At 41.2% G+C, this 19,005-nt stretch overlaps 1 protein-coding gene across 8 annotated transcripts in view; it reads left to right on the plus strand.

Annotated features, from left to right (window-relative positions):
- Positions 1–19,005, plus strand: part of DIP2A (disco interacting protein 2 homolog A) — a 130,436-nt gene that overhangs the window by 64,200 nt on the left and 47,231 nt on the right. For 7 of the 8 annotated variants that reach the window (XR_007516237.1, XR_007516238.1, XR_007516239.1 and 4 more), the window contains 4 exons: positions 382–516; positions 7,534–7,653; positions 9,414–9,611; positions 16,322–16,413. Coding sequence is in view for 5 of the 8 variants with exons in the window: in XM_049875083.1 (XP_049731040.1) it covers positions 382–516; positions 7,534–7,653; positions 9,414–9,611; positions 16,322–16,413 (545 nt within the window). In the remaining 3 variants the exon portion in view is untranslated. The remainder of the gene's footprint in view (positions 1–381; positions 517–7,533; positions 7,654–9,413; positions 9,612–16,321; positions 16,414–19,005) is intronic. The other variant, XM_049875085.1, reaches the window with a different exon arrangement.

A 19,005-nucleotide genomic window follows, 5' to 3' on the forward strand; every position in this document is an offset into this window, starting at 1 on the left:
TTTTATCCTAATGTAGCAAAAAAAAAAAGGTACATTAATAATTGATGTCAAATTTCTTTCTGCTCCCCTGGGGAAAATTTTTCAAATGAAACCTCATTAGACTGTTGTGGGGCCAGCATGTTCACTCTGCTCCTACCTTTACCATGTGGTCGGTGGTCTGGACTACAGCCATCCACATGCACACATTTTTATGTAGCACATCTCGGGGTTCGCAGGGTCCTGGCGTGCCTTCAGTCAGCCAGAAAAACAAATTAATCAGAATACCACCCTCTCTGCTTAGAGTTCAGCTCAATGACGCTTTCATTTAATGGGGTTTGAACAGAGACTTACTACTCTTTGAATTAACGGCCACCTTTATTTGGATCTATTTTTTAAAAACAGACCTGCACCCCGCCCCTCCTGATGTCACCACAGGCCTGGGCCTCGGGGAGCATCTGCACTGTGAGCGTCCACAGGTGGCTTCCGTGAGAGGTGTTCCTCGGGGATGCAGTGGGAGCATCCTGGAAACAGCAGATGGTAAGCTCACCTGTGCTTCTCCTTTTGAAGCATTAGAGCGCAGGCTGTCTCTTCAGCTGTTGAACCCACCCTTAGTGTATTTGCTTGAGCAAACCCAAGTTGGTCATCAGTTACAATCCAGCGGTTCATATACCCTGAAGCCAGTGTGTGTGGTGATGCTGTGGGCAGAGCAGAGTTACTGCAGGGGCATCATGTGGAAAATAATCAGACATGTTTGTTTAGGAGTTGGTCAAATGGAGAACAGGAGAGTAGGTAGGAAGCACCTCCACATTTAAATTAGATGCAGAGGGAATTTCGATCCGCAATATAGTAGGAAAATGAGAAACCATGGGAAGTTTCTTTATTTGGATCCAGTGTGACTGAGCAGAGCAGGTCTCAGTCTGTAGTGCACGCTTGCATGTGCAACTTTGACAGCCTCCTGCCACTTACTCTTCATCCTCAGCAACCTGAGCATTGTGGCTTCCGTTGTGCAGGCTCCAAGATGTCAATCTGATTTTCATAGTGTCCTCGTTGATACCATTTTCTTTTGAAACAGTTTCCAGGGTATTTTATCAAAATCACGTGAAATTTTCTTTTCAGTGCACTGGATTTAAATCACAGAAAAATTCTGAGAATCTCAAATCTAGGACCTCAAGGTGTAGTTCGATACCCCTGGACACACAAATTTTGCCAGTCTTTCAGATCCTTTTCCAGATGCAAAAGAAAAATACTCTTTATATGTAAAAAAAAAATTTAAGAACTTTATTAAGGTACAGTTGACATAATAACTGCACATATTTAAAATGTGCAATTTTATGAGTTTTAAGATATGTGCGTACTCAAGAAACCATCACTACAATCAAGATAGTGAATATATCCATCACTCTTCACGCGTTTCCTCGTGCTCCTCTGTCATCTCTCCCTTCTGTCCTTCCTTGCTCTGTCCATGCCCTTTCTGGCACCAGAGATTAGCTCGCATTTTCTAAAATTTTATATAAATGGCATCATGCGGCATTTACTTTTTATTGCCTGGCTTTTGCCACTCTGCCTAATTAGTGTTGTGGGTCATTCACGTTCTTGCAAGTATCAGTAGTCCATTCCTTTTTATTGATGAGTAGTATCCATTATGGAGCCCTGGTGGCACAGTCGTTAAGAACTCAGGCTGCTAACTAAAAGGTCAACAGTTTGAATCTACCAGCCGCTCCTTGAGAACCCTATGGGGCAGTTCTACTCTGTCCTTTAGGGTGGCTAAGAGTCACAGTCGACGCAACGGCAATGGGTTTGGCTTGATTTTTGGAGTATCTGTTATACGGCTATACCACAAATATACCAGTTTATCTTTTTTATGAATTGTGGATTTGACTTGCTAATATATTTTGTTTTTAGGGATTTTTGTGTCTGTGTTCTTGAGGGATAATCTGTAGTTTTCTTGTAATATCTTTGATTTTGGTATCAGGGAATGCTGATCTCATCAAATGAGTTAGGAAATGGTTTGTCTTCTGTTTTCTGATAGAGGTTATGTGGGGTTGATACTATTTCTTCCTTCATTAATTGATAGAATTCATCATGTTAGCCCTGTGGGCCTGGAGTTTTCTTTGTGGGAAGGTTTTAGTCTACCATTTCAGTTGCTTTCCTCAATACGGGATTGTTTGTTCTTTAGTCAGTTTTGTGTTTTTGAAGGCATTTGTCTGTTTCATCTTTGTTGTCCAGTTTATGGGCATAAAGTTGTTCGTAATATTCCCTTATATCCTTTTATGTGTGTTCAATCTGTGGTACGGTCCCCTTTTTTATTCCTAATGTTGGTAATTAGCGTCTCCTGTTTGTATCTTCATAAGTCATGCTAGAGGTTTATTGAATTTCACTGATTTTCCAAAGAACTAGCTTTTGGTTTAATTGGTTTTCTCTGTTTGTCCTTTTTCTATTGTGTTTATTCCCACTCTTGTATTTATTATTTCCTTTTTACTACTCACTTTGCTCATCTGTTTCCAGCTTCTTGAGGTGATTCTTAGATCATTGATTTTAGACCTTTCTTGTTTTCTAATATAAGTGCTTAAAATTATAAACATCTGTCTGAGTGCTGCTTTAACTGCATCTTGCATATTTTGATGTGTTGTCTTTTCATTTTTAACGTTCAGTTCCAGTTATTTTCTGAAATCCCTCATCCTTTCAGTTTTGATTCATGGTTTATTTAGAAGTGTGTTAATTTCAACATATTTGCAAATATTTCAGATATGTTTCCCTTATATGTTTAATTTAACTCCTTTTAAATGAATTAAAACTTTCTACTGGCTCAGTGCATGATCTATTTTGGTGAATGTTCCACTTGCAAATAGTAATTACTCTGTTGTTGTTGGCCGTTCGAGGCCCTCCTTATTTTCCCTGGATATCAAAACAACACACCATATTGGGCCTTAATTTTAGACCTTATACCACAAAAGCCTTTCTAAATATGAGTAAAAATCTGCATGCAGTAAAAGTAAAGATAGAAAAATTTGACTGTAGAAACTACGAAAAAGTCTTTCGCATGGCAAATAATACTCCAAAGAAAACTAAAAGAATTGATAAACTGGGAGAAAATATTTGCAACAGATGCAGTGGGATGAAGGTCTAATGTTTCTAATACTAAAAGAACTTTTAAAAATTGAGGGACAAATACCCCCAAATTGTATAGTTAGGAGTCGGCAAAGTATGGCTTAAGGACTGGCTGCCTGTTTTTCTAAATAAAGTTTTACTGGAATACAGCCATGACAGTCCTTCATATTGTCTATGGCTGCTTTCATGTTACAATGGCAGAATTAAGTAGTTGAAACAGAGACTGTAGTGGCCACAAGCCTAAAATATTTACTACCTGGCTCTTTAAGAAAAGTTTGCTGATCCCTGGTATAGAAAAATGGGCAACAAGATATGAACAGACAATTCAGAAAAAGATATAAAAATGGCTCTTAAAAGTAAGGCACAACTTCTCTCATAACTAGAGAAATACACCTTACTGGTGGAAATGCAAAATAGTTGAACCTCTTTGGAGGGAAGATTGGTAAAATCTACATGTACACTTGCATGTGGATTCAGCAATGCCAATCTAGGAATTGACCCTGAACACACACCTCCAAAAATAAGAAAATACATGTGCACAGAACACAGTTACTCATTGTAGCTCTGTTTACAATTGCAAAATACTGAAAACTGCCTAAATATTCCTGCCTCATAAATTGGTTGAGTAAACCTGTTACTTCACAACGTGAACATACTATGCTGCTTTAGAAAAGACAGAGAAAAATATTTATGAACTGGAATGAGGTTGTTTTCCAGAAGATGTTAAGTGAAAAAAGCAAAAGAACTTTTACAGTATACCACCTGTTGTGTGAAGAAGGGAAAATAACAAAACATACATGTATCTGCTTACGTTTATTAGGAAACACAGGAAGTATACACCAGAAAGCAATGTGACGGTGGTTACCTACAGAAGGGTGGTATGGAGGGGGTGGAAGGAGTGCAGGAGGGAGTGACATTCCTTTGAATTTGTCTTTTTATACGGTTTTAACTTTTACAAGTCTGTTAATGTTCTATATTCAAAACCCAAGCTTACAGGATGAAAAGAAGGGGGAAGAAACCCTAAAACTAAAAGTAAACAAAAACAGAATAAGTAATTTATGAACACAGCATTTGATGGTACGTCCTTAAGTCTTGGGCATGGCTGGATGGAGAACAGCAAACAAATCATGAACTCTTTTTTCGTAGTGGTGTAGGTGAAGCAATTTGGGAATGAATTTAGACATATGATAGTATTGAGCAAATGAACGACAATGTTGGTGATGCTGGGATCTCTGCAAGAAGGGACATCCAGATATGAATAGGGAGGACAAGAAAGAACCCTGTGGGGAAGATGGGAATTAGAAGTATTGGTGTGGACTCATGATTTCTGAAATACACATGTGTGCCCATTTATGCATATCTTTGCGCACACGTATTTCGAAAGTGTGTAGATATGTATGTATATACATATATATACATGTGTGTATATATGCAAATATATATGCATATACTTTGTAGCTCTTTCTACTGAAAGGAACCAGAAGCAAAAACACCCCAGTAGCAGTGAGCACACTTAGCACCCGGATCTTGGTCTTTAATACCTTTCCTCACTCAGAAGAACCAGGGTGTTGTGGAGAAATGGCTGATTCCAGGGCTGGGGTGAGGTGAGTGCGAGATGCACCTGGAGCATCTTCTTATGACAGATGTAGGGCCATGCCTGAGAAAATTGATGTGGCATGTCACCAGGATGTAGGGGCCAGCCAGCAGGGGCTTGGACTGGCTACATCCGGGACAGTTTGGTACCAAAATAGTCAGAATCATAACTATTTATAAACTACCAGAAAAATAGCAATCCATGAGTCCTTCTTGATAACATATGGATAGACGGATGGAGGGGGTGGGTCTTGCTCACAGTAGGATGCCGAGTACTGACTGGTACATGTAAATGGAGTGCTGGCTTTGGAAAGTTATTTTACAACCATCTCAGAGAAAATTGCTTTTGGCAAGAAATCGTCCAACAGCTGTTAAATCTAGGAAAATATTTTGCTGAAGATCAGAGTATTTGCATGGTTGTGAAGTATCTTCCCACATATTGCTTATTAGTTGCACAGACACAAAAAATAGTAGAGGAAACAGACAGTGCTTTGACCAGGTGATAAAAATGAGTGTCACCAGTGAGGGGTAGGAGAATGTTGTGTGTCTCCAGACATTGTATTCAGGTAGTATTTCAGCCAGAAATGTTGCACCTGAGTTGATCACGAACACTTAGGTGCATTCTACTTGATAAAAAGAAAGAACCGTACTTTCCAAAATGTCATTGTCATAAAGGACAAAAGAAATTACACTAAGCAAGGCTCACAGTGGGCAAATCTGGCCTTCATTACTAACTGTGTGGTAAGTATCAGCATAACTCCAGTCCCCAAAATGTGGGGATGGATACTGTCCTCACCCTCCCACTTTTCCATCCTTGTTGGCAGCTGCCCAAGCAGCCCACTCTCTCTCTGACCCTAGTCACCTGGAGCTGGGTCAGAGCTCACAAGTTAGACACCGTTTTTTAGACCAGCTGCCCATGCAGTGTTTCTCAAACCCTAGCCTAGATCTATGTCAGAAGTCACACGTTAGAAGGACACCTCTTTCAGACTGCCAAAAAGGCAGACGGCAGCTCCTGCTGGCCCTCGCTGCCCCTGTGGGTTCATTAATTCATTAGAATGACTCACAGAATTCACAGACTATACCATACTTACGGTTACTGGTTTATTACAACCGAAAAGGATAACAAACAAAAAGATGCACTGGGTGAGGTCTGGGAGTGGTCACAGCATGGAGCTTCCATGTTCCAAAAAGGGGCATGCTACTCTTTCCTGTGCATGGTCACCAACCAGGAAGCTCATCTGAGCCTTAGGGCTCATGGCTGTTATCAGCCTCCCCACGTGGCCATGATGGATTACACATTGCCTGGTGAGGCTTGGCAAAGAATATTGAATATACCATGGACTGCCAAAAGAACGAACAACTCTGTCTTAGAAGAAGCACAACCAGAATGCTCCTTAGAAGCAAAGATGGTGAGACTGTGTCTTACATGCTTTGGACATGTTGTCAGGAGAGATCAGTCCCTAGAGAAGGACATCATCCTTGGTAAAGTACAGGGTCAGCGGAAAGGAGGAAGACCCTCGACGAGATGGATTGACACAGTGGCTGCAAGAATGGGCTCAAGCATAACAACAATCGTAAGGATGGCGCAGGACCAGGCAGTGTTTTGTTCTGTGGTATGTAGGGTCACTATGAGTCGGAACCAGCTCGACGGCTTGGTGAGGCTTAGAGAGCATTGGGCCCCCAGGTGGTCCCTCTTGGTCTGGTCAGCCCGCACTCATTAGCCTCAGGTGTAGGTATGGCTAGAAAGAACCAAAAACAAAGGCCAAATTGCTTTTTGGGTGGTAATTTCACACCCCTCAGAAATGTTCCAGATTAAAAGAAAGAAAAAGACACGACAACTAAATGTAGTACTTGATTTGAGACTGGCCCCTTTATTGGAAGAAAAAAATGCTATAAAAGGACACTTCGAGGATAACTTGGTGGGGGGTGGTGGGTTAGCACAATGTCTCATGGCAGATAGGGTCTGTGTGGCACTCCCAGGGCTTTGCTTCCTCCCCTGCGGCAGGGCTTCCAACAGGTGCACTTGGTCCTCTTCCCATGTGCCTTCTCCCTGGCACACTTGTCACCCTGGGAAGTTTCCTTGTTTATTTCTGTGTGTGTATATTTTTGCTTGTCTTCACCTAACTGATGGTAAGCTATGTGAGGGCCAACTTGTATCTGTCTTTTCTACTGACTTGCCATCACTTAGAACAGCAGCTGCCAAACTGCTTTACACTGTTAATAATTACTGAGGACAACAAAGAGCACTTCGTTTACATGGGTTATATCTCTTGAAATTTACATTAGAAATTGAAACTAAAATCTTAAAAAATATTTATTAATTCATTTTAAAATAACAGTAATAAATTCATTACACGTTAATATAAATAACATATACTTATGGGAAAAAAAATACCAAAATAACAAAAATTTAGTGAGCAGAATGGCACTGTTTTATATTTTTGCAAATCTCTTTAGTGATTGGCTTCGTAGAAGCATCTCTCTCCTCTGCTTCAAGTTCAGTCTGTGGTGATGTCATATGTTACGTAGTCTCTGGAAATCTCCTCTAAGCACTGTGAGAGAAGGAGAATAAGAAAGGCGAAGGACATTTTAGTATTCTGCGGGTATAGTTTTGACTTCATGAACCCCCTGAAAGGGCCTTGGGGACCCCTGTGAGTTCCAAGAAGGCACTCAGTAGATACTTGTTAAATGAATTTATGAATTCCCATGTGAAGGCTTTATGGGCCAGTCCTTGGGTGGGTTTGTAAGTTCTGACATGTTCATGTGAAGTTCACTGGGTCTGGTCTGCATACCCTGTTTTCAGAGGGCATGGTGTGCCGCAGCCTCAGTGCTCCTCTGCTTCTCCTGTGCCAGGTGTCCCCGTGAGCAGCAGAGTGTCCTCCAAAATCCAGCAGCTTCTGAACACCCTGAAGAGGCCAAAGCGCCCTCCACTGAAGGAGTTCTTTGTGGATGATTTCGAGGAATTGCTGGAAGGTGAGAGTTCTCTGAGTTTCTCTCTGCTGTTGTGCTTGCATGAACAGGGTGGCCATCAAGCTGGCAAGGTAGGCAGATGCACATCACAATTGATTATTGCTGTTACATGATAACACAATGAAGTCACATCCTCTCTGCTTCCAGATTCCAGGGTCACCTGTGTAATGGTCAGTTGAGAATTATTTGTGACTGCTACCTTCTCTGGAGCAAGCAGAAGATCTGTTGCTCATGTTAGAGTGAGTTAGCGTTTCTCTATGCGCCTCACCCAGCGGCTCAAGACTCCTGTATGGTTTCGTCCTACTTACATTACTTAAATTTTAATTTAAGCTTTAAATCTGAAATACTTGTCTACCCATGGTTTCAGTTAATTTTCTGCATAGTTTTGAAACCTTTTCAAAATTTTGGCCTCTCCTTTGTGAACGAAATATAAGAAAAAAAGAACACAGATCTATTTTTAAAGGAAAACTACCAAGAAATGTACTGAAGTGTACATCTGTGGGAAAGGACCAGAAAGGAGGCCTGATCTAAGCATGTGGACCATCAGGCTTCCTAGAGCCAGACTGTTACAGCTGAAGAGGCACCCACAGCCACCCATCCTCCTGGCTCCTTGCTCCTTGCTCCTCTCTTTTTCAGGATAGCAGCCAAATATACTCACCCAGTTGTCTCTTTAGTACCTGAGGATTTAACATGGCTTTTAGGGCATTGTTGTCAGTTGTCATGGTGTCAGCTTGAACTCATAGTGACCCCGTGTACAAGAGAGTGAAGCTCTGACGTGTCCTGCACCATTCCCACAATTGCTATGTTCGAGTCCGTTGTTGGAGCCACTGTGTCAGTTCATTTCACTGAGGATCTTCTTCTTTTTCTCTGACCCTCTGCCTTAACAACCATGATGTCCTTCTCCAGGGACTGATCCCTCCTGGTAACATGTCCAAAGTGCATGAGACTAAGTCTCGCCGTCCTCACTTCTAAAAGCATTCTGGCTGTACTTCTCCCAAGACAGATTTATTTGTTCTTCTGGTTGTCCATAGTATATTCAGTATTCTTCACCAACACCATAATTCAAAGGTATCAATTCTTCTTCAATCTTCTTTATTTGTTGTTCAGCTTTCACGTGCATATGAAGCGATTGAAAACACCATGGCTTCGGTTAGGCCCACTTTAGTCCTCAAAGTGACATCTTTGCTTTTTAACACTTTAAAGAGGTCTTTTGCAGCAGACTTGCCGAATGTGATATGTCGTTTGATTTGACTGCTGCTTCTGTGGGTATCACTTCCCCTTTATAATCAGAGAATGCCTTCCACATTCAGAGTTCAGTGGTACGAATGCTTCTGAGAGCAGTCATAGCCGCTGGACATATGATAGATTTTACTTTACAGTTTTTCTTTCAACATGGGGAAGTTCAGGCATTTTGGGTGCCTGAACTGTAGTGGTGATCCTTCTCACGTTCATCCTTTATAAGTGGGTCATTAGTCCCTGCTTCTCGGGTGTTACTGAAGTTCACAGTAATGTCATTAGCCCTAAAGATGCTACAGCCCAGTCCTGAAGGTTGGAGAAGTGTAAACCCATCTCAGGGCCACCTTTGTCGTGTGAGGTATGATTGCCAGAATGGTGGGTTGGTCTTAACTTTATTTCTTTCAGGTCTTTGGTTATTGGTCTGTGACTAAGGTAATGATAAGCAAATCTAAACAAATCATTGTAAGCTTCAGAATGGTACATGGTACTGTGAAATGTTGGTTTTTAAGCTTGGATTTTGTTTGTAGTTCAGCAACCAGATCCAAATCAACCGAAGCCTGAGGGCAGTCAGATGGTCATGCTGAAAGGGGAACCGCTGGCAGTGGGGACTCCCTGGCCCCCGTCACTGCTGGCTGCCTTGCAGCAGTGGGGCACAACCCAGCCCAAAGCCCCCTGTCTGACTGCCTTGGATACAACTGGGAAGGCCATCTATACCCTCACCTATGGCAAGTATCAGTAGACATCACTGTGCTTTCTGTTTAACTGTGAGATACTACATACGGAGTACAACATAGTCATACAGCTTAATGAATGTTATAAAATGGATTCCTCACCTACGGCAAGTATCAGTAGACATCACTGTGCTTTCTGTTTAACTGGGATATTACACATGTGGTACGACATAGTCATACAGCTTAATATTGTAAAACGGATTCCTGAGAAACTACACAGTGGCCAGATAAGTAGAACATTGCCACACCCTGGGTGCCCCTTCCGGACCACTGACTCTTCCTTTCCACCAGAGGTCACCACTCACTGACATGGCGATGAACCCTGTTCTTTTCCGGTGTTCACACCTATGTATGCATTTCTGAACAGCATAGTTTAGTGTTGTCTGATACTGAACTTTGTATAAATGGAATCATAGAGTCTGTATCTCTTTGTGTTTGGCATCTTTTGGTTCCATATTATGTTTATATGTAAATGCTATTGAAGTATAACACAAGTCATAAGAATACATGCATATAACCTGCACTCAGATCAGAAACGTCACCAGATCCCCAAAACCCCTTGTGCCCCTTCCAAAACTAACATCCTCCTCCTACACACAAATGGCAACCATGTTCTGACTACTAACATTGATGGCTTTGCTTGTTTTTAAATTTTGTATAAACAGGATTATATAAAAGTATTCTTTTGTTTCTGTGTTCTTTTGCTCAGCGTTGTTTTTGAGACTCAGAAATGATGTATGAAGTTTATTCTCATTGATAGATACTATGTTTTGATAGATACTATGTTATTGTGTGAATATACCAAAACTTATTTAAGCACTGTGTGGTAGACTTTTAGGTTGTTGCCGCTTTGGGGCTATTGTGTATAGTGCGTCATGAACCTTCTCACGTGAGTCTGCTGGTGAATATATGTAGGCATTTGTGCTGGATATAAATCTTGAAGTAGAATTGTCCACCTTTAGGACATACTGCCAAACAGTTTTGCAAATTGGTTGCAACAAATTTCACTCCCAACAGTATTGTATGAAGAGTTCAGTTGCTCTGCGTTCTCGTCAACACTTGATATTGTCTGTCCCTTTAATTTTAGCCTTTCTGGTTGTGCAGCTTCAAATTACAGTTCTAATTTGTATTTCCCTGATGACTAATGATGTTTTTCATATCCTCATTGGTTATTTAAATATCCTGTTTTAAATTATGGTTCTAATTTGTACTTCCCGAATGACTCAGCATGCTTTTCATATGCTCGTTGGCCATTTAAATATCCTCTTTTATGAACGATCCAAATCTCTGGGCTTAGTCTTCTGTTTGGTTGTTAACATTTTCTTATTTCTTTATATGTTTCAGATACAAGCCCTTTGTCAGATACATGCTTTGCAAATACCTCCTCCACTCTTTGGATTGCCTTTTAATACTTAATAGTGGCTTTTGATGAATGGAAAGTCATAATTTAGTGTAGTCCAATTTATCTGTTTTTCCTTTTATGGTAGTGCTTTCTGTGTCCTGTTTAGGAAGACTTGCCAAACCCAAGGCCATGAATATATTCTACGTTTTCTCATGAAAACTTCATTGCTTTTACTTCTCAGAGTTAGGTGTTACAGTCCATCTGGAATTTAATTTTGTGTATGATGTGAGATTGGAGTCATTTTCTTTCCTTATGAATATCCAGTTGACCCTGTATCATTTATTGAGAAGGCTGTCCTTCCCAGCGAAGGAACACTGTGGTGTTACTTTGTGTATATGAGGTGAATAGTAGATGTGTGGGTCTCTTTCTGGACTCTTTTCTATTCTGTCTTTCTATTTGTCTGTTCATATTTCCTGAACTACTGTAGGTTTATGAGTCTTGGTGTATGGTGTATAGGTCCTCCAGCTCTGTGATTTTTCCTCAGAATTGCCTTGACTGTTCTTGGCCCTTTGTATTTCCAGGTAAGCTTTAAGATAAGCTTGTCATTTTCCAAGAAGCCCTGGTGGTGCAGTGGCCAAGCGGTGGCTGCTAACCTGAAAGTCAATGGTTCAAACACACCAGCTGCTCCATGGGAGAAAGATGTGTCGGTCTGCTTCCATAAAGATTACAGCCTTGGAAACCCTATGGGGAAGTTCGAATCTGTCCTGTAGGGGCACTATGAGTTGGAATTTACTCGATGACAGTGGGGTTGGTTTCTGTTTTGTCAATTTCCAGAAAAAAAAATCCTACTGGTTTATTGATTGACATTGCATTGAATCTTAGTTCAGTGTGAAGAGAATTGATACCACTACAATATGGAATCTTCCAATTCATGATTGTGGAATATTTTCCCCCTTTTTTTAGGCCGCCTTCACTTTCGCTCAGTAATATTTTACACTTTTGAGTACAGAAGTCTTGAGCATCTTTCATTAGATTTATTTCCATTATGCTGTTGTTGTTAGGTGCACGCCCAGGGAAAAAATGCTGTGGAAGGCCAGCTCACCTCCCCAAGGGTTCCCCCCTCTAGTCTTAACCCCTCTAGTTCCCTTTGCTGAGTAACTCTTTGCTGCCTTACAACTGATGATTTCTGCATTTCATCTGTTTTTTAGATTGTTCTAGGCTGGAGCACTGGTCTGCTTGGAAACAGAGGTCACTTATCCTATCTATTATGTTTTTTAAGATTCATCCATGTGATTGTGTGTAGTTCTAGTTCATTCATTTCTGTTGAGGAACGAATGTACCAGAATTTACTTATCCACTGTACTGTTGTTGGATGTCGAGTTGCTTTCGGTTTTGGCTGTTAGAAACAATGCTCCTAGGAACATTCCAGTGTGTACCACATGGGCCACATAACATGCATTTCTGCAGGGTATGTATTTGCAAGTGGGAATACTATAGGCCTGGGGTTACGCAGGTCTTCCCCTTCATTAGATAATGCCACGCTGCTTTTTAACTTTCACTTCCCAGTTTCCTGCCTGCTCCCTATCATTGTCAGTTCTCAGTATCACCAGGTTTATTCATTTTAGCTTCTCTGGTGAGGATATGGTGGTATATCATGGTGGTTTTAATCTGCATTTCCCTGTTGACCAAATAGGTTGAGGTCTTTTCATATTTTTTTAATCATTTGGATTTTCTGTTTTGTTATGTGCCTGTTGAATCTTTTTGCAGATTTTTAAGTACAGGATTATTTGTAGGGATTTTTCGCATGTCCTGGACACCAGTCCTTTGTCAGTGATGTGTGCTCTCACATTCCTCTCCTACCGCGCGGCCTGGCCTTTCTTGTTCAGTGGAGTCTCAGTGAACAGAAGTTCCATCCATTTTCACCTTCTTTTCCTTTGTGGTTGGTGGCTTTTGTGTTCTCTTTCAGGACTCTTTTCCTAGGCCAAGAGCATGAAATTATCCCGTTACCTTGGGAAAGCGTTGTTGCTTTGCCTTTCACGTTTAGATCTACCACTCATCTGGAGTTCGTTTTTGTTTATGGAGTAAGGATGGGTTCCAGTTTCACAGTTGTTCGATACAGATAAGCAGCTGTCCCATTACTGTTAAAAGTCTGCCCTTTCCTCACTCCTCTGTGGTGCCACCTTTGTCACAAGTCAAACTGTCCGTACATGGGCGGATCTGTTTTGGGGTTCTCTTTACTCCATTGATATATCATTCTGTCCTTGTGCCATAACACACTCAGTTAATTACTGTAGCTTTATAATAAGTCTTAACACCCGTCAGGTGAGTCTTCTTATCTTGTTTTCTTCTTCAGGAGTGTCTTAGCTATCCTTTCCTTATGTATTTCACTGTCAGTTTTAGAATCAGCTTGTCAATGCTGCAAACATACCTGTTGAGATTTTGATTAGCATTGTTTTGAATTAATTTGAAGAGAGTTAATATCTTTGCATTATTGAGTCTTCCAGTTCAGAAGGAGCCTGGCTGGTGTAAGCAGTTTGCAATCAGCTGGTAACCTAAATAAAGGTTGGCGGTTCAAACCTGCCCAAGCGGCTTCATGGAAGTGAGGCCTGGCAGTCCGCTTATGTAACGATTACAGCAAAAAAAAAAAAAAAACAGCCCCATGGAGCAATTAACTCTGTAACACATGGGGTCGCCATGAGTTGGGGGCTGACTTGATGGCAGCTAACAAAAACAGCCAGTCCATGACATGCTATATCCTTCCATTCATTCAAGTTTTTTTTTTTTTTTCTTGCTTTATCTCAATAATGTTTTACACTCTTCTCTAGGGAGACCTTGCATATTTTCCATGACACTTATTCTTAGGTATTTGGGGCGTGTGTTAATTTTATTTGAAGTAGCATATCATTAGAAGTTTTTTATTTGCTGTTTATTGCTGGTATATAGAAATCAAATGATATTTGTATACTGATGTTGTATCTGGCAGCCTTGCTAAATTCAGTTATAGAAGACTTTTGTGGATTTCTGCATACACAGTCATGTCATCTGCAAATAATGAGTTTTATTTCCAACTGTTTTACTTTTTTTGTTTGTTCTTTGCCTTGTTCTCTGGCTAAGACTTCCAGTAAAATGTTGAAGGCAGGTGTGTGACTTGGTTCTACTCTAAGAGGGAAAGCTTTCAAATCTGATCATTAATTATATTTTCTGTAGGAATATAATTTTATATTCCTGCTTTTTAAACCAGTCCTTTATCACTCATGTTAAGAAAGTTTTGGATTTTTAAAATTATAAATGATTGTTAAATTGGTTTATTTTGCTTCTATCTATTGAGATGTTTGTTTTATTTTTCCTGTTTAATTTATTAATGTGTCAAATTATGTTGATCTGTTAAACCTTTTTGCATCCATGGCATAAAACTGACTTGGTCATGATGATGCTTTTTTTTTTTTTTGATGCCAGATTCAGTTTGGAAATCTTCACATATTACAGTTTTTAACATCTTAATTCAACCTTTTTAAACAAGCTAAAGCAGCAGTGTTTTGAGTTGAATTTTTTTTCCCATTTATTTCGCAGTCCGACAGCTCCCGTATTTCACGGTGCCGGACTTGAGTTTAGTTATCACTCACACTGAACCTCACGGTGTCGAACCTGAGTTTAGTATCACTCGCAGTGAACCTCACGGTGTCGGACTTGAGTTTAATATCACTCGCAGTGAACCTCACGGTGTCGGACTTGAGTTTAGTATCACTCGCAGTGAACCTCACGGTGTCGGGCTTGAGTTTAGTATCACTCGCAGTGAACCTCACGGTGTCGGGCTTGAGTTTAGTATCACTCGCAGTGAACCTCACGGTGTCGGACTTGAGTTTAGTATCACTCGCACTGAACCTCACGGTGTCGGACTTGAGTTTAGTATCACTCGCAGTGAACCTCACGGTGTCGGACTTGAGTTTAGTATCACTCGCAGTGAACCTCACGGTTTCGGACTTGAGTTTAGTATCACTCGCAGTGAACCTCACGGTGTCGGACTTGAGTTTAGTATCACTCGCAGTGAACCTCACGGTGTCGGACTTGAGTTTAGTATCACTCGCAGTGAACCTCACGGTGTCGGACTTGAGTTTAGTATCACTCGCAGTGAACCTAACGGTGTCGAACTTGAGTTTAGTATTACTTGCAGTGAACCGTGAACACCCGTCCTGAGGGCATGGCTGCTCACACTGCATGTGGCTGTGCCACAGGGATCGGAGATGAGTTCAGTGGTGGTTGCTCTGTTACTTCTTTCATACACGGCCGCTGTGGGTGTTGGGGTGAACGCAGGTCCTTCCTTCTACTCCATTATCACCCCTGCCTCTGTATACCTTCCCAGACACTTGGATCCTCTTTAATTCTCCTTTGTCTAGTGTCCCATCTTCATCCATAAAGCTCTCCTTTGTTAAGCACTCACCAGGGCTGGGTGCTCTGCACAGAGCTGCGTGTCATGAGGGGAAGTGTGGTGGCCAGCGGGCTAAGGGCTGGGCCTGGCGAGGTCCCATACACACCTTTCCAGCAGCTGATGGCTCTGGCAAGGTTACTTAACATCTCCCTGACTGTCTTCTCTGGAGTAGGTGGACTTGTAGGCATGAGCCACCGCATGAATTGTTACAAACAGTAAATGAGGTATATATGCTGCTGTTTTAAATGATGTCATCGAGGGACATTTAATAACGTGAAAATGCATTCACAATGCAGTGTTGATTGGAAAAAAGGGTCAAGTAGGATCCCATTTCTTGACAATTACATATACGTGTATATCTGTGTGTGTGTGTATAAATACACAGAAATAATGCTGACTTTTTCTCCTGGGTTTTCTAAAGTTTCTGTAATGAAATTGTTACACTTTTATATTAAGAATAATAGTACAATAATTATATTTTATAAAATAATAGAATTATTTTATATTAAGAATAATAATATAGTAAGCTGTTTTTAAGAGGGAACCATGATGTTCATTACAGCATTGTGCAGAATAGTTGTCAGTTCGAACTGCCTGAATTTCCAATAATAGAGTAATGGTACGTTATGAGGTACTGTGACTACTACAGGAGCCCTGGTGGCACAGTGGTTAAACACTCAGCTGCTAACCAAAAGGTCATCGGTTCCAATCCACCAGCTGCTCCATGGGGAAAGATGTGGCAGTCTGCTTCCTTAAAGATTACTGCCTTGGAAACCCTATGGGGCAGTTCTACTGTGTCCTATAGGGTCACTATGAGTCAGAATAGACTTGACAGCAACAGTTTGGTTTGGGTTTTTTTGTTGTGATTGCTACATTAAAATGTTAATTATTAGTTTCCTAAATTTTACTTTGCTTAATATTTCTATTTTATTTTAGGCAAACTTTGGAGTCGGAGTTTAAAACTAGCTTATACTCTACTTAATAAACTGACTAGTAAGAATGAACCACTACTTAAGCCTGGAGACAGAGTAAGTAACTAGAATGTAACTTTATTGGAGTGAGCAAAACCAAAGGCTTTAAAAATCTGCTTTATTGAAATCAGTGTTCTATCAGTTTGTTAGACTTACTAATACAAGAGATTTTGAAGTCAGCCATAAAATAATATGAAAAATGGAAAAAGTTTGTGGTGATGTAGAATAAAATGACCATTCTTCTTAATACCCCTCATGGCCCATCCACTGATTCTTCAACTTCTATTTGACTTCATATATGTTGATCTTTATAACAAATATTAATATTAAATGAAACTGATATATATTAATAAATATTAAATTCCTAAAGCTAAAATTTTGAGTTAACTTTGACTTTACTTTGGTATTCTATGTGCTTTATTATTATCTCCTTACCTGTCCTGTGCAATCAGGCAACTCCCTCTTACCCAGCTGCCAAGACAAAACTCAGAAGAGACTAGAGAGTTAATCTCTTGTCCTACTCTGCTCAGGACAGTTGGCAGTAGCCACATGGGGCTAGTGGTTACCTGGTTGGATAGCATGGAGATAAAACATTTATATCACAGCAAGGAAGTTCTTTTGGGCAGGGCTGCTCTAGGTAAACTGAACCAGACCTGAGTACCCCAGCGTACACCACAAGGCCTGGTTTGGAAAACAGGAGAATATGCTGACAGTCCAACAAACTTAACAATAAAATCTCCTAGTGAAAATGGTCACCTGTGGTCAGATCACCCAACAATGGACCTCCCCGTTGACAAGCTGACATAGAGTTCCAAGTATCTCTTTTAGTGCCTCCCTCTTTAATATGATAAGAACATTTCAGAGGGAAGCTTCCAATGTGGAAGAAACTGACCAAAGGGAAAAGAAAAAACAAACCTGGAGGAAAGCTACATGGTGTAAGATATAGAAAACAATTTTTTTGAAAATAAGCATTAATGCCCCAGGAGATCTGAGATGAAGATATTTTTTCATAATCAAGAAAAGGATGCTAGTAGGAAAGACAAAGAGAGGAAAAGTAGGAGAGAAAAATAGTGTGAAAATTAAAGACTTGATCAAGAAGGCCCAACAACTGACTAATACAAGTTCCAGAAAGAGAAAGAACAGAGGGTGGAAATTTTTAAATGATAGTAGTAACACAAGATAGTATGCTAGACCTTGAGCACATGACTGTTCACAATGAAATGATCTGAAGTTGAATATACTTTATGTCTATAATTGATCCACACCAAAGCATGTAACCATGCAATCGCATAACCCCAGGAATACAGAAAGGAATTTCAAAGCTCCCAGGGGTAAGAAAAAAGCAGGATTTATACAAAGGATGAGCAATCACAGTGTCTTCTCAGTAGTAACACTGGAAGAGTGGAGTGATGCCTTCAAAAATTCAGAGGAAGTAATGGAGGCGGAGCCAAGATGGCAGAATAGACAGACACTTCCATCAAGCCCTCTTATAACAAAGACCCGAAAAAACAAGTGAAATGAGTATATTAAGGACAAGCTAGGAGCCCTGAATGTCAAAGGCAAGGTTAGAAAGCGAACTGAGGGGCAGGGGGAGGAAGAGATGGTTCAGAAGCAGAGAGGAGTTACCAGACATGAATCGCCGGGAGCCCTCAGTCACCATTCCCGGGAGTGGCTGCAGCAGGCTGTCACTAGTGTTAGGCCACAGTTTCCTCAGGGAGAAGCAGCCAGCCACACAGCCTGCTTACACTTCCGGAACCAGAGAACAGTGGCGCTCTGGGCAAAAGCTAAGTACTTGCGTATATTTTACAGCTCCCCCAGCCCCAAGCTGACTTCAGCAGCTGTAGATTTCTCTGGGCCTGAGATAGGCCCTGTTGAGCGCCTAGAGCCATCCTTCAGGCCCTGGAGAAGGAGTAAATTTGCAATTGGGGGAAAAGATAATTTGCGAGCTCCACTAACCGGGGGAGCTCAGGACAGAAGTGGCTCCTGTCCAGGCATAAATGGTCTGTGGACTTTGAGTACCTTTCCCCTCTGCATGGACCTGTGTGGGCCTATTTCAGGAGAATAAGCCCTTGTTGGCAGACTACAGCCATTTCAGCTATGCGGTGGAAAGGTGGTTGTTTGATGTTTGACACCGCTTTGTCTATTAACAGGGTCCTCACCTACCCACATCAGGGGCCTAAGGACTGGTGGCTCCACTCAGGTCACCCAGCCACCTGCAACAGAGTCCAAGGATAACTGATACCTCCCAGTCCTTACAACCAAAAACACTCTGGGTGCCCCTGGTCCATATGCAGAACCCACCCACCTATATGCTTTAAAGAACAGGGACGTGCTTTCATCAGAGACACATGGGGGACAATTCTCAGGCCCCGCCTTGTTCAGAGTGTGACCCCCTGCTGCAACCAGATTCTGGTACCTACACCAATCACCCTGCCCCTCTCAGAGTGTACGACAGAACCAGTACTACACACTTGATGATCAGCTACCGGGACACCTGAGCTGAATTCATACAAGAAAAGTGAATGGACTTCTAGACCGATATACCTGATAACACCTCTAGCTATCTGGGGACAGGATGTCAGAGCTCCAAGGGTGAAAATAATCAAGCTAGCTCACTCAAGCAACCCATTTGGGCATATCAAAACAAAC

Source organism: Elephas maximus, chromosome 2 (assembly GCF_024166365.1).
Source record: "Elephas maximus indicus isolate mEleMax1 chromosome 2, mEleMax1 primary haplotype, whole genome shotgun sequence".
In the NCBI taxonomy this organism is placed as follows: Eukaryota; Metazoa; Chordata; class Mammalia; order Proboscidea; family Elephantidae; genus Elephas; species Elephas maximus.